Raw genomic sequence first — 13,677 nt, 5'->3', positions numbered from 1 at the left:
AGACAGGAGAATCACTTGAACCCAAGAGGCGGAGGTTGCAGTGAGCTGAGACCACACCTCTGCACTCCAGCCTGGGCAACAGAGCATGATTCTGTCTCAAAAAAAAAAAAAAAAAAAAAAAAGCCAGGTGCAGTGGCTTACGCCTGTAATCCCAGCACTTTGGGAGGCCAAGGTGGGCACATCACCTGAGGTGAGGAGTTCGAGACTAGCTGGCCAACGTAAACCGAAACCCTGTCTCTACTAAAAAATAAAAAATTAGCTGGGTGTGGTGGCACACGCCCATAGTCCCAGCTACTTGGGAAGCTGAGGCAGGAGAATCGCTTAAACCCTGGAGGCGGCGGTTGCAGTGAGCCAAGATTGTGCCAGTGCATTCTAGCCTGGGAGACAGAGTGAGATTCTGTCTCTCAAAAAAAAAAAAAAAGAAAAAGTTTATTGTAGACAACATATAATTAGGTAGTTTACTTGTAGATTACATACTTTTTAATTTTCTTTGTGACTTCAGTGTTTGACTATTTACCTTACCTGATTTCATTTTTTCCCTCTCTTAACATATTGATTATACTTTTTTTTTTACACTATTTTAATGGTGTAATGAATTTTCAGTATACAGCTATCCCAAGCCCTCTTTCTAGCAATCTTAGGCCACTTCACTGGTTGCCCAAGTAACTCATAATAGAGTATTCCCAATTCCTCCCTCATAACAATGCTGTTACTCATTTCACTTATCCATAAACTGTACTTATATGTTGTAGCTATTGTTACTTTGAACAACCTGTTATCTGTCACATTAATCAATAATGAGAAAAACCTGTTATCTGTCACATTAATCAAGAATGAGAAAATGATTATATTTTACTTCCACTTATGCCTTCTCTATTGCAGTACCTTTCTTTGTCATTTACCTTCTTTCTGGTTAATTTTCTTGCAAAGCAGGTGTACTGGTGACAGATTCCCTCAATTTTTGTCTCAGAAAGTACTACGGACTCATTTGAAGGATAATTTTGCTTGATACAGATTTTTTCTTTCAGAACTTTAAATATTTCACTCTACTTTCTCCTTGTATGGTTTCTGAAAAGAAGTTCAATTTAACTCTTATCCCTCTTCTCTAGAGTGGCTGGGGAATCACTTCCTTCTTAAATTGGAGAAAGGGCATTTTATGTTCTTTTGGAGGAAACCTCTGCTGAGAACCTTTTATACATTTTATAATCATGCGAAAATTCATCGTATCATTGTGGACTTTAATGCACTTTATTATAAATTGCAAATCTTTTTTTTTTTTTTTTTTGAGATGGAGTTTCACTCTTATTGCCCAGGCTGGAGTGCAATGGTGCGATCTAGGCTCACCGCAACCTCCGCCTCCCAGGTTCAAGCAATTATCCTGCCTCAGCCTCCCGAGTAACTGGGATTACAGGCATGCGCTACCACACCCAGCTAATTTTGTATTATTAGTAGAGACAGGGTTTCTCCGTGTTGGTCAGGCTGGTCTCAAACTCCCGATCTCAGGTGATCTGCCTGCCTCGGCCTCCCAAAGTGCTGGGATTACAGGCGTGAGCCAACGCGCCCGGCCTGTAAACTGCAAATCTTAACCTGTTCCTCAAGGTCAGCAAGGCCCAAGGTTAACTGGAATGGTTCTGCTGGAAAGAGCTCTTTTGGCATTTTTACCATCTCAGGATGGCAAATATTTGCTAAAAATTGGTGGGAAGTATCCCTGAGGCTCAGAAGTATAGAGATTTTATCTAAAGTTGTCATGCTTTATTCCTCATGCCTGAGCTCTAACTTCCCAGTAACTTAATAGCTCCATGAAATAAGACAGAAAGAAATAAGTCTCTGATAAATATTAACACAAATAAGTGAAAGTAAACACTTCTCTGGGGTGGAGAGAAGTGGTGCGATCTCAGCTCACTGCAACCTCTGCCTCCCAGGCTCAAGCGATTCTTGTGCCTCAGCCTCCTGAGTAGCTGGGATTAGAGATGCGCACCACTACACCCAGCTAATTTTTTTTTTTTTTTGAGACAGAGTCTCGCTCTGTTGCCCAGGCTGGAGTCAATGGCACAATCTCGGCTCACTGTACCCTCCGCCTCCCAGGTTCAAGTGATTCTCCTGCCTCAGCCTCCTAAGTAGCTGGAATTATAGGTATACACCACCACACCCAGCTAATTTTGTATTTTTAGTAGAGATGAGGTTTCACCATTTTCGCCAGGCTGGTCTCGAACCCCTGACCTCGGGTCATCCACCATCCTCGGCCTCCCAAAGTGTTGGGATTACAGGTGTGAGCCACCGAGATGGGGTTTCACCATGTTGCCAAGGGTGGTCTTGAACTCCTGAGCTCAGACAATCTGCCCACCTCGGCCTCCCAAAGTGCTAGGATTACAGGTGTGAGCCATTGTGCCCAGCCAACTTCTCCAAAAGAAATATTTTGATTGAATTGGCTGGATCTGACTACCTCGAATATCCTGGAGTACCTCAGGACAATATGGTCAGGTAAATATTGTTACAAGTTTGATTTCCACGTGCCTCTTGTTCTCATGCTTAGTGATGGGAATAGTAGAAAAAGCTTCTAGTTCTTCAGTGTGCTTTTATTCATTCACATATTATCCATATTTGACCCTGTGTCTCATGGAATGTTGAGTGATGTGATATATGAGAAGAAGATGAGTTTTTCTCACAAAGAATTGATGGTCTTAAAATGGAATTTTTTTGTACAGCATTTCTCTCACTTTTCCAGAGTGTTCTGGATCCTGCCTTTGGAAAGCAATATGATTGTGATCACAGTGAAAGTGTAGAAATAATTTTCGTGTATTCATAAACTACGGAGGGAGTGTGGCCAAAGAGTTAGAGTTCTGACAACAAATTCATAGAATAAATCTCCGGAGATCACAGAATCATCGTGAACATCTTATGACTCGAGTATAGATGTCCAGTGCTGTCAGTCTCACCCATTCTCCTTTATACACATTTGGAATGTTTTAGGACTCAGTAACCTTTGAAGATGTGGCTGTGAACTTCACCCAGGAGGAGTGGGCTTTGCTTGATCTTTCACAGAAAAAACTCTACAGAGATGTGATGTGGGAAACCTTCAGGAACCTGGCTACTATAGGTAAAAATGAAATCATTCTATCATGTTCTTGAATGAATTAGAGAATACCTTTTTCTTGGATATCAATGCTATTCCAAGATGTGGAATGTGAAAAGGCAAAATTCTTTTGTAAATCAGGCATGGTCACATATGGACCTAGAATCTAATAATTTTTCTGTAATTTGTAATAATTTATGATAGTTTTTTCTGGGTCTGCATTTCAGGAACAAAACAAAAAGAATGGAACATTGAAGAGCAGTACAAAAACCAGGGGAGAAATCTCAGGTGAGTCACACCCAGAAAAGAAAGCAGTATTCTAGGAGAAAATCTTAGTATGTCATTAAATTTGATAATTAAAGAAACAAAACAAATAAGCTGAGCCTCAAATGTATCTGTTCTTAGAAAATATTAACCCAGCTAGCACAGTGGCTCACACCTGTAATCCCAGCACTTTGGGAGGCTGAGGTGGCCGGATCACCTGAGGTCAGGAGTTCAAGACCAGCCTCACCAACATGGAGAAACCCCATCTCTACTAAAAATACAAAATTAGCTGGGCGTGGTGGCACATGCCTATAATCCCAGCTACTCGGGAGGCTGAGGCAGGAGAATTGCTTTAACCCGGGAGGCGGAGGCTGCAGTGAGCGGAGATTGTGCCATTGCACTCTAGCCTGGGCAACAAGAGTGAAGCTCCATCTTGGGAAAAATAAATAAGTAAATAAAAATAACCCAAAGTGCCTTTTTTTTTTTTTTTTGGGAGATGGATTCTTGCTCGGTCGCCCAGGCGGGAGTGCAGTGGCGTGATCTTGGCTAACTGCAAGCTCTGTCTCCCGGGTTCACGCCATTCTCCTGCCTCAGCCTCCCGAGTAGCTGGGACTACAGGCACCTGCCACCACGCCCGGCTAATTTTTTGTATTTTTAGTAGAGACGGGGTTTCACTGTGTTAGTCAGGATGGTCTCGATCTCCTGACCTCGTGATCCACCTGCCTCAGCCTCCAAAAGTGCTGGGATTACAGGCGTGAGCCACTGCGCCCGGCCCCAAAGTGTTTTCTTAAATATGGCATGGATGTTCATGGTCTGGGCGCGGTGGCTCATGCCTATAATCCCAGCACTTTGGGAGGCCAAGGTGGGTGGATCGTGAGGTCAGGAATTCAAGACCAGCCTGGGCAACATAGTAAAAAAGTAGCCGGGCGCAATGGCAGGTTCCTGTAATCCCTGCTACTCAGGAGGCTGAGGCAGGAGAATCACTGCCTCACGGTGGCAGAGGTTGCAGTGAGCCAAGATCGCACCACTGCACTCCAGGCTGGGTGACAGAGTGAGATCTCACCATCTCAAAAAAAAAAAAAAAAAGAGAAACCCATATATGAAAATCACTGTTTTCATAACAGCTATGTTTGAGCCCTCTTGCAGAACCACAGCATTCAATACATTCACCTCACAAGCAATTTAGACAAGACCAAAAAATCTATACTTTCCCTGAAAGTGGAAAAAATAGTTATTCTAATATCAGTTAATAAAGAGAAAACCTTTAATAAATGAACTATTAATGTGTTGCTCATTTTTTACAGAAATCATATGGTAGAGGGACTCTGTGAAAGTAAAGAAGGTAGTCATGGTGGAGAAGGTTTCAGCCAGATTCCAAATCTCAGTCTGAACAAGAAAACTCCTTCTGGAGGAAAGCTTTGGGAAAGCAGTGTATGTGGAAAAGTCTTGAGCCATCATTCATCCCTTAACAGGCACATTAGATCTTACACCAGACACAAACTGTATAAGTGTCAGGAATATGGAGAGAAGCCGTATAAATGTAAGAAATGTGGGAAACCCTTCAGTTATCTGCAGTCTTTTAAAAAACATAAAAGAACACACAGTGCAGGGATAGTCTACAAATGTAAGGCCTGTGGGAAAGCCTTCAGTTGTCAACGTTCTTTCCAAATACATGGAAGGACTCACACTGGAGATAAACCCTTTAAGTGTAAAGAATGTGGAAAAGCATTCCGATATCACCAGTCTGCTCAAAGACATGAAAAGGCTCATACTGGAGAGAAACCCTACAAATGTAAGGAATGTGGGAAACCCTTCATTTACCGCCATTCTGCTCGAGCACATGAAAGGAATCACACTGTACAGAAACGCTATGAATGTAAACAATGTGGAAAAATCTACATATCTTCTGTAGGTTTTCAAGCACATGAAAGAACTCACACTGGAGAAAAACCCTATGAATGTAAAAAATGTGGAAAAGTGTTCGTATATCACAACTCTGCTCAAAGACATGAAAAGACTCATACTGGAGAGAAACCCTACAAATGCAAGGAATGTGGGAAGGCCTTCAGTTATCACTGTACTGCTCAAAAACATGAGAGGAATCACACTGCACAGAAACACTATGAATGTAAACTGTGTGGGAAAACTTACCTGTCTCCTTTAGGTTTTCAAGCACATGAAAGTACTCACACTGGAGATAAACCCTTTGAATGTAAAAAATGTGGAAAAGCATTTAGATACTACTACTCAGCTCAAAGACACGAAAGGACTCATACTGGAGAGAGACCCTACAAATGTAAAGAATGTGGGAAAGCCTTTTATTGTTGCAGTTCTGCCCGAAGACATGAAAGGATGCACACTGCAAAGAAACAGTATGAATGTAAAAAATGTGGGAAAACATACATTACTCTTGCAGGTTTCCAGATACATGAAAGAACCCACACCGGAGAGAAACCTTATGAATGTAAACAGTGTGGTAAAGCCTTCAGTAGTTCCAGTTATATTCATATACATGAAAGAATTCATACTGGAGAGAAACCCTACGAATGTAAAGAATGTGGAAAACCCTTCAGTTTCCTTACAGGCTTTCGAGTGCACATGAGAATGCACACTGGAGAGAAACCTTATAAATGTAAGGATTGTGGCAACGCCTTCATTTGGCGTGCATCCTTACAATACCATGTGAAGAAAGTGCACGCTGAATAGAAACTATAAATGTAAAATATCGATAGTTTTTCAATTTTAACCATTTTCAAAGTTGATATGAAAGTTCATACTGGAGAGTAGTTGCATGAATGTAAGTAATACAGGAAAGCCTGATATAACTTAGTTCAGGTATAAGGCTCTAGAAAATTCATGCCATGAAAAAATATTATAAATGTATTTATCAGTGCCACATCCCTTTTTGATTCTTCCTAGTTTTTAATATATTTTAAAAATATTTTTATATGTGTATATGTATGTATATATTTGTAGAGACAGGCAACATTATCTTGCCCAGGCTGATCGCCAACTCCCCTGACCTCAAGTAATCCACCTCAGCCCCCTAAAGTGCTGGGATTATAGGCATGAGCCACCACACTGGGCCAGTTTTTGTTTTGTTTTGTTTTGAGATGGGTCTTGCCATGTTTCCCAGGCTGGCCTTGGACTTCTAGGCTCATGAGATCCTCCCACCTCAGCTTCCTGAGCAGCTGGGACTACAGGTGTGTGTGCTGCCTTGCGTGGCTTAGTGCCACATTCTTAAAGTGGATCTCTGGACTCTGGGTTCGTACTTATTTTCATAAATGAACATTGAGGTGAGATTATTCTGTAAATACTCTTTAAGAAATAGTGCAGAAGTATAATTGGTAGTGTTTTTTCCTTAAGTCAGTTAATAAAATTTTTAAATAAAATTCCTTAAGTCAGTTAATAAAATTTTTAAATAAAATTCCTTAAGTCAGTTAATAAAATTTTTTCTCTTAATAGTTCTGGGCCATTGAAAAATGACAGTTTGGTACTGGGAGTTTTCTACTGGCATCCTGTGGCAGGTATTGACTTTCCCTTATCCATTATGTATATATTCCACCTTCCTCAGGAGAAAACCTTTCTTCTTTTTGGTTAGAAGAGCCTTATTTTATTTCCCTTGCTAATGAATAGTGGGCCAAGGTTATACAATATAGTCTTATATAAATTATTTCCATATTTTGCTCTTTTTCTTTCTGGCCAAGATATGGATGATAGACTTTGAATTAAGAAGATCTGTAATAGGACAACACAATTTAGGTTGAAGGTGTGCCTCTTAGATTGTGCTATGTCATCATGGGTAACGTGAACTAAATTTTCTAGAATCTATTCCCTTTTGGATTTCATGTTGGAATTCAGCAGTAGCCTAACTGACATGAAAGTTGGAAGGCAGAACTGAAGAAGGCATTAGTCAGGTTTTGGACCCATCTACATGGAGACAGACAGATGCATAGGGACAAATGAGGGCTTGCAGGAAAATCCAAACTGCAAATATATCTTTGATGTGAAGATTGTGGAGACATCTGTGGAACCCTACCCATCTGAGAAAAAGAAGTAGACAGTGGTGTTTTAAAGAAACTCTTGATTGTCAGGACAAAGTATCAGGAAAACAGGCAGGAGGCCGGTATCCACGCGGTCCCCTTGCAGCCTTCTTAAGTTCTGCCTCCCAGCTTTCATATCATTAGGCTATTGGTGAATTGTAACATGGAAAAAAAAAAAGATTCCAGAAAATTTAGTTAACAACATTACCCGTATCAACATAATCCACCAGGCAACTAATTAAAACTGTTATGGTTGAGGATATTTTCTGTTGTTTTGACTCCCCTCATCTCTAGATTATATTCAAACAAGATCTAATTTGCATAGTAAACACATCATTCTGTTAATACTGGTAATAACTGTGTTCCTGATTTCCCTGTGACAGCTACAATGATACAGTCACATAGAACAACATGGGGGCTTGTTCCTCTGTTGCATTGTGCAGTAACTGCTCTGACACAGTCTATGTGAAAACAAATGTCTTAGGTCAGGCAGATCGTGATAATTTCCAATTACAGCCAAATGTGATCATGTGCACATTCTCAATTATGTTTGTATGTGATAAAAACAATGCATTTTTATCAAACAACTTCTGCAGGTATTTCTTAGAAATATTTTATTAACTCTTTTAAAACAACCTGTATACTAACAACTATTGTATTAATATTTTCCATTACCTGAGAATATATATTAAAATATCCCATTGCAATTATGCATTTTCAGGTCAACTTTGTAATTTTGTCAGGTTATTCATTATACATTCTAAATAATGAGTCAGTATTACCATTTGCATATAAGTCCAAGTACTTTTTTTCTTTAAAAAATGTTAAAGAAAATGTAAAGGAAATTTTTTTTTTTAATTCTTATATGGTCACAATTTTTCTCATGAATCTAATTTCTCATTTAGAATACCACAGGAACAAAGCATGCTTTTGTCTGTGCCATCTTGCCAAAGACCACTAGAATCACACCTATAGTCAAAGAGTGGCGTGTATAGAGTTGTAATAAGGATGAACACAAAGCATCAATGACGGAGGGTTATCAGTAAGAGGGTGCTCAAGAGGACTTCTTACAGGATTTGTGTTTGTTTTAGGTGATTTCATTGCCATTCAACAAAGTGAGGTGTTTGTATTGGATGCTGTTAGGTGAACTCAATTCCATCCTTGGAAATTCTAATAGTTCTTATCTAGGAGGCAGAAAGAATAAGTGGCGCTAACCGTAATTCATAAGAAGCACAAGTCATATTAGGAGATTTCTGGTCATTTTTAAGGTTTGGAGTCTGTTTTGTTTTAGGTTATCGGAGACATGGTTACAGAATTTCATTTTGATCCATTATGGTCACCTGGTAGCTTTGTCTGATGGAGGTTTGTTACAGTTTTCAACAGGGTAAGATTTCGCCTTGTGGTGAGTTGGGGAGCAGCTCTCATTGGGAACAGCTTTTGCTTTTCTCATTATCTAAACACTGAAGTATTTCCTATGGTATAATGGACACTGTTATCTATAAAGTACCTCAGTTAAATTGTTGACCAAAATTAAGGCTGTTGAGGCAGAAATAATTTGATAAAGGCTAATCAAAGCCAAATGTGAGGATCGGCCTGGGAAGCACCAACAAGTTGTATATGTTTCAAAGTCTGTTACAAGTTGGAACCCTCTTATAAGTTTAGGAGGCCAGGTGCCGTGGCTCATGCCTATAATTCCAATCCTTGGGAGGATTGCTTGAGGCTAGGAATTTGGGACCAACCTGGGCGACATAGGGAGACTTCGTATCTAAAAAAATAAATAAATTATTAGCTGGGCATAATGGTGCCCGATTGTAGTCCCAGTACTCAGAAGTGTGAGTGAGGAAGATCGTTTGAATCCAGGAGTTCAACACCAACCTGGGTAACATAATGAGACCCCTCTCATCTCAAAAAACTAACAAATTAAGAAAAATAGACTGGTTTCTGCAAGGGGTAAAAACAATAAGAAAAATTTAAAAACCCTGAGTGGACTTTTTTTTTCAAAGAAGACATACAAATGGCCTGAAAGCATATGAAAAGGGACTTAATATCACTAATCATTAGAGAAATTCAAATCAAAACCACAATTACATGTTACCTCATACATGCAAGGATGGGTACTACCAAGAGAGATTAGTGTTAGAGCACAGAGAAAAAGGAAGCTTTGTATACTGTTGGTGGAAATGTACATTGGTACAGCCATTGTGAAAAACAATATGGAGGTTCCACAAAAAAAAAAAAAAAAAAACTACCATATGATCCAACAGTCTCGCTCCTGGGTATATGATTATATGCCCAAAGGCAGTGATCAGTATTTCAAAGAGATATCTGCCACCCGCATATGTTCATTACAGCATTATTCACAGTAGTCAACATGTGGAAACAAACTCAGCGTCCATTAATGGATGAATAAAGAAAATGTGATGTATATTTAAACAGAATATTACTCAGCCATAAAAAGGAAATGTTGACATTTGTCACAACATGAATAAACCTGGTGGACACTATAAAATAAGGCAGACATAGGCAAATACTCCCATGATCCCACTTAATTGTGGAATCTTAAAAACTCAAACTCAGAGGCAGAGGGAGGAACAGTGGTTACTAGAGTCCAGAAGGTAGGGAAAGTGGAGAAATGTTGGTCAAAGGATAAAAACCAAGTTGTAAGGTGAACAAGTTCTGGAGATTTAATGGACAGCATGGGTGGTCATCAGTGTGTTAATTTGACTGTGGTAACCATTACAGAATGTATATATACACACATCAAAACAGAACTGTACATCATGAACATATACAATCTTTGTGAAGTATTTTAAAATAAAAAAGGAATGTTTACTGAATCTACGCCTGTTGGATCTTTGTATTACTGAGAAGTGTTGAAGGCTTCAGTTAACTGAATTTTTGTGTCTCACCTTGCAGTTCTGTGTGTTCTTGCATGACGTATTTTGACGATCTGTTAAGTGCATGTATTTAAAATTATGTCATTTCTATTACTGGGTCTTAATTTCTTCCTGAAATATCTGATCTGGTTATTCAATCCAGTGTATATTTTATACCAGGCATTGTTGTTTTCCTTTCTAGTAGCTCAAATTGTGTCTTTAGTTTTTAATTTTTTTTCTTTCAGACAGGGTCTCTCCCTGTCACCCAGGCTAGAGTTCAGTAGTGTTACCTTGGCTCACTGAAACTGCTGCCTCCCAAGCAAATGATCCTCCCACCTCAGCCTCCTGAATAGCTGGGACTACAGGTGCACACTACCATGCCCAGGTAATTTTTTAAACCTTTTTTTTTTTTTTTTTTTTTTTTTTTGGGAGAGACAAGGTCTTACTATATTGCCCAGACAGGTTCCCTGGGCTCAAGGGATCTTCCTGCCCTGGCCTCTTAAAGTGCTGGGATTACAGGTGTGAGACGTGCGCCAGCATGCCTGGCCAGTTTTTAATTTTTTTTTTTTTTTGAGCCAGAGTCTCACTCTGTCACCCAGGCTGGAGTGCAGTAGCGCAATCTTGGCTCACTGCAAGCTCCGCCTCCCAGGTTCATGCTATTCTCCGGCCTCAGCCTCCTGAGTAGCTGGGACTACAGGTGCCCGCCACCATACCTGGCTAATTTTTTTGTATTTTTAGTAGAGATGGGGTTTCACTGTGTTAGCCAGGATGGTCCTCGAACTCCTGACCTCATGTGATCTGCCCACCTCGGCCTCCCAAAGTGCTGGGATTACAGGCGTGAGCCACCGCACCCGGCCTTTAATTTTTTTTTAAGGTCAAATATAGTAACATGAAATTTACCATTTTAAGTATGCCATTCAGTAGCATTAAATACATTAACAGTGCTTTAGAACCATCACAGCTAGCTAGCTAGCTCCAGAATTTTTTCATTAGTCCAAAAAAAAATTAGTACCCATTAAACAACCATTCCCTATTCCTCCCATCCCCATCCCTTGGTAATCTCTATTTTCCTTTCTTGCTGTATGAATTTGCTGATTCTAGGTGCCTCATGTAAGTAGAAGCATGCAGTATTTGTCCTTATGTGTCTGGCTTATTGCACTTAGCATAATGCTTTCAAGGTTCATCCATATGTTAGCATGTACCAGTAATTCAGTTTTTGTGCCTGAATAATATTCCCAAGTGTGGTATATTGGATATACCACACTTTATCCATCCATATGTTGAGCACTTAGGTTGTTTCCACAAAACTCTTTTGACTACTGTGAATACTGCTCTAAAATTGGTGCTTATGTGTCTGAGTCCCTGCTTTCCATGGTTGATTGATTGAAACGGAGTCTCGCTCTGTTGCCCAGGCTGGAGTGCAGTGGTGCCATCTTGGCTCACTGAAACCTCCACCTCCACCTCCTGGGTTCAAGTGATTCTCCTGTCTCAGCCTCCTGAGTGGCTGTGATTATAGGTGTCTGCCACCACGCCCAGCTAACTTTTTGTATTTTTAATAGAGATGGGGTTTCACCATATTGGCCAGGCAGGCTGGTCTTGGACTCCTGACCTCTGGTGATCCACCCACCTTGGTCTCCCAGATTACTGGGATTACAGGTGTGAGCCACCGCGCCTGGCCTCTGTTCTTTTAGATACATACCTAGGAGTGGAATTACTGGGTCACAGGGTTTTCTTTGTTCATGTATAGCCATACTGTTTTTCACAGTGGCTGTGTTTTACATTCTCCCCAGCAATACACAAGGACTGCAATTGCTCTGCATGCTCACCAACCCTGGTTATATTCTACTTTTTGTTTTAAATGGCAGCCATTCCAACAGTTGTGAACTGTCTCACTGGTGTTTTGATTTACATTTCCCTAATTACCAGTGGTAATGAGCATTATTCCATGTGGTTGTTGGCCATTTATGTATCTTCTTTGTACAAATGTTTTCAAGTCCCTCACTCATTTTTGAATTGGGTCATTGGTTTGTTTTGTTGAGTTGTAGGAGTTTCTATGTATTTTGGATATTAATCTCTTCCGAGATATGTGATTTGCAAATATGTTCTCTCATTCTGTATGTTGTCTTTTGTCTTGAGAGTGTCCTTTGGTGCACAAAAGTTCTAAATTTTCATGTAGTTCAGTTTATTTTTTGTTTGCCTGTGCTTTAGATTTCATATCCAAGAAATGATCGTTAAATCCAATGTCATGAAAATTTCCCCTATATTTTCTTCTAAGTCTTCTATGGTTTTGGCTTTTAAGTTTAGATCTTTGACTCAAAGTTATTTTTTGTATATAAGGTAAGGGTCCAACTTTATTCTTTTGAATGTAGATATCCAGTTTTCCCAACAACATATGTTTAAAGACTGTCCTTTTTCCATTGAATGATCATGGCACTGTTGTCAAAAAATCATTTGACCACATATGCAAGCATTTTCTTTCTAGGCTCTCTGTTCTGTTCCATTGGGCTGTATGTCTGTCCCTGTGCAGTACCATGTGGTTTTGATGATGGTAGTTTTATAGACAGTTTGAAATCAGGAAGTGTGAGTCTCTGAACTTTTTTTCAAGATTGTTTTGGTATTAGGGGAGATACCAAATGAATGTTAGGGTTGATTTTTTCTAGTTGTTTTTTTTTTTTTTTTTGAGATGGAATCTCACTCTGTCTCCCAGGCTGGAGCGTAGTGGCGCAATCTCAGTGCACTGCACCCTCCATCTCCTGGGTTCAAGTAATTCTCCTGCCTCAGCCTCCTGAGTAGCTGGAATTACAGGCACGAGCCAACACACCCAGCTAATTTTTTGTATTTTTAGTAGAGACGAGGTTTCACTGTGTTAGCCAAGCTGGTCTTGAACTCCTGACCTCAAGTGATCTGCCTGCCTCAGCCTCCCAAAGTGCTGGGATTACAGGTGTGAGCCATTGTGCCCGGCCTAAAAAGGCGGCCATAAGGATTTTGATAGGGGTTGCATTGTATCTGTAGATTAATTTGGGTAGTATGCTCATCCTAACAATAGGAAGTCTTACAATCCATGAACATGGGATTACTTGCCATTTATTTGTCTGTTCTTTAATTTGTTTCAGCAATCTTTTGTAGTGTTCAGTGTACAAGATACAGGCCTCTTGGCTGAAATTTTACTGTTTTTGATGCTTTTGTAAATGGAATTGTTTCATTAATTTTCTTTCAGACCATTTGTTGTTACTACATAAAAATGCAACTTGGGGCTGGGCACGGTAGCTCACACCTGTAATCCCAACACTTTGGGAAGCCAAGGTGGGTGGAGCCGAGGTCAGGAGTTCAAGACCAGCTTGGCCAACATAGTGAAACCCCATCTCTACTAAAAATACAAAAATTAGCTGGGTGTGGTGGCACGTGCCTGTAGTCCCAGCTT

At 40.1% G+C, this 13,677-nt stretch overlaps 1 protein-coding gene across 7 annotated transcripts in view; it reads left to right on the top strand.

Moving 5' to 3' along the window:
• LOC100437248 (zinc finger protein 44) overlaps positions 1–13,677 on the top strand; it is a 64,978-nt gene that overhangs the window by 43,051 nt on the left and 8,250 nt on the right. For 2 of the 7 annotated variants that reach the window (XM_063719975.1, XM_054539795.2), the window contains exons 2-4: positions 2,971–3,097; positions 3,301–3,361; positions 4,642–6,784. In XM_063719975.1, the coding sequence (XP_063576045.1) occupies positions 3,064–3,097; positions 3,301–3,361; positions 4,642–6,043 (1,497 nt within the window). In that variant the 5' untranslated portion in view covers positions 2,971–3,063 and the 3' untranslated portion in view covers positions 6,044–6,784. Of the gene's footprint in view, positions 1–1,539; positions 2,482–2,970; positions 3,099–3,300; positions 3,362–4,641; positions 12,688–13,677 lie in introns of those variants that run through there. The other 5 variants (XM_054539797.2, XM_054539796.2, XM_063719974.1 and 2 more) reach the window with 5 other exon arrangements.

This window comes from Pongo abelii, chromosome 20 (assembly GCF_028885655.2).
Source record: "Pongo abelii isolate AG06213 chromosome 20, NHGRI_mPonAbe1-v2.0_pri, whole genome shotgun sequence".
Taxonomy (NCBI): Eukaryota; Metazoa; Chordata; class Mammalia; order Primates; family Hominidae; genus Pongo; species Pongo abelii.
Note: the sequence above shows the minus strand (reverse complement) of the source record. Positions and strands in the feature narration are given on the sequence as shown.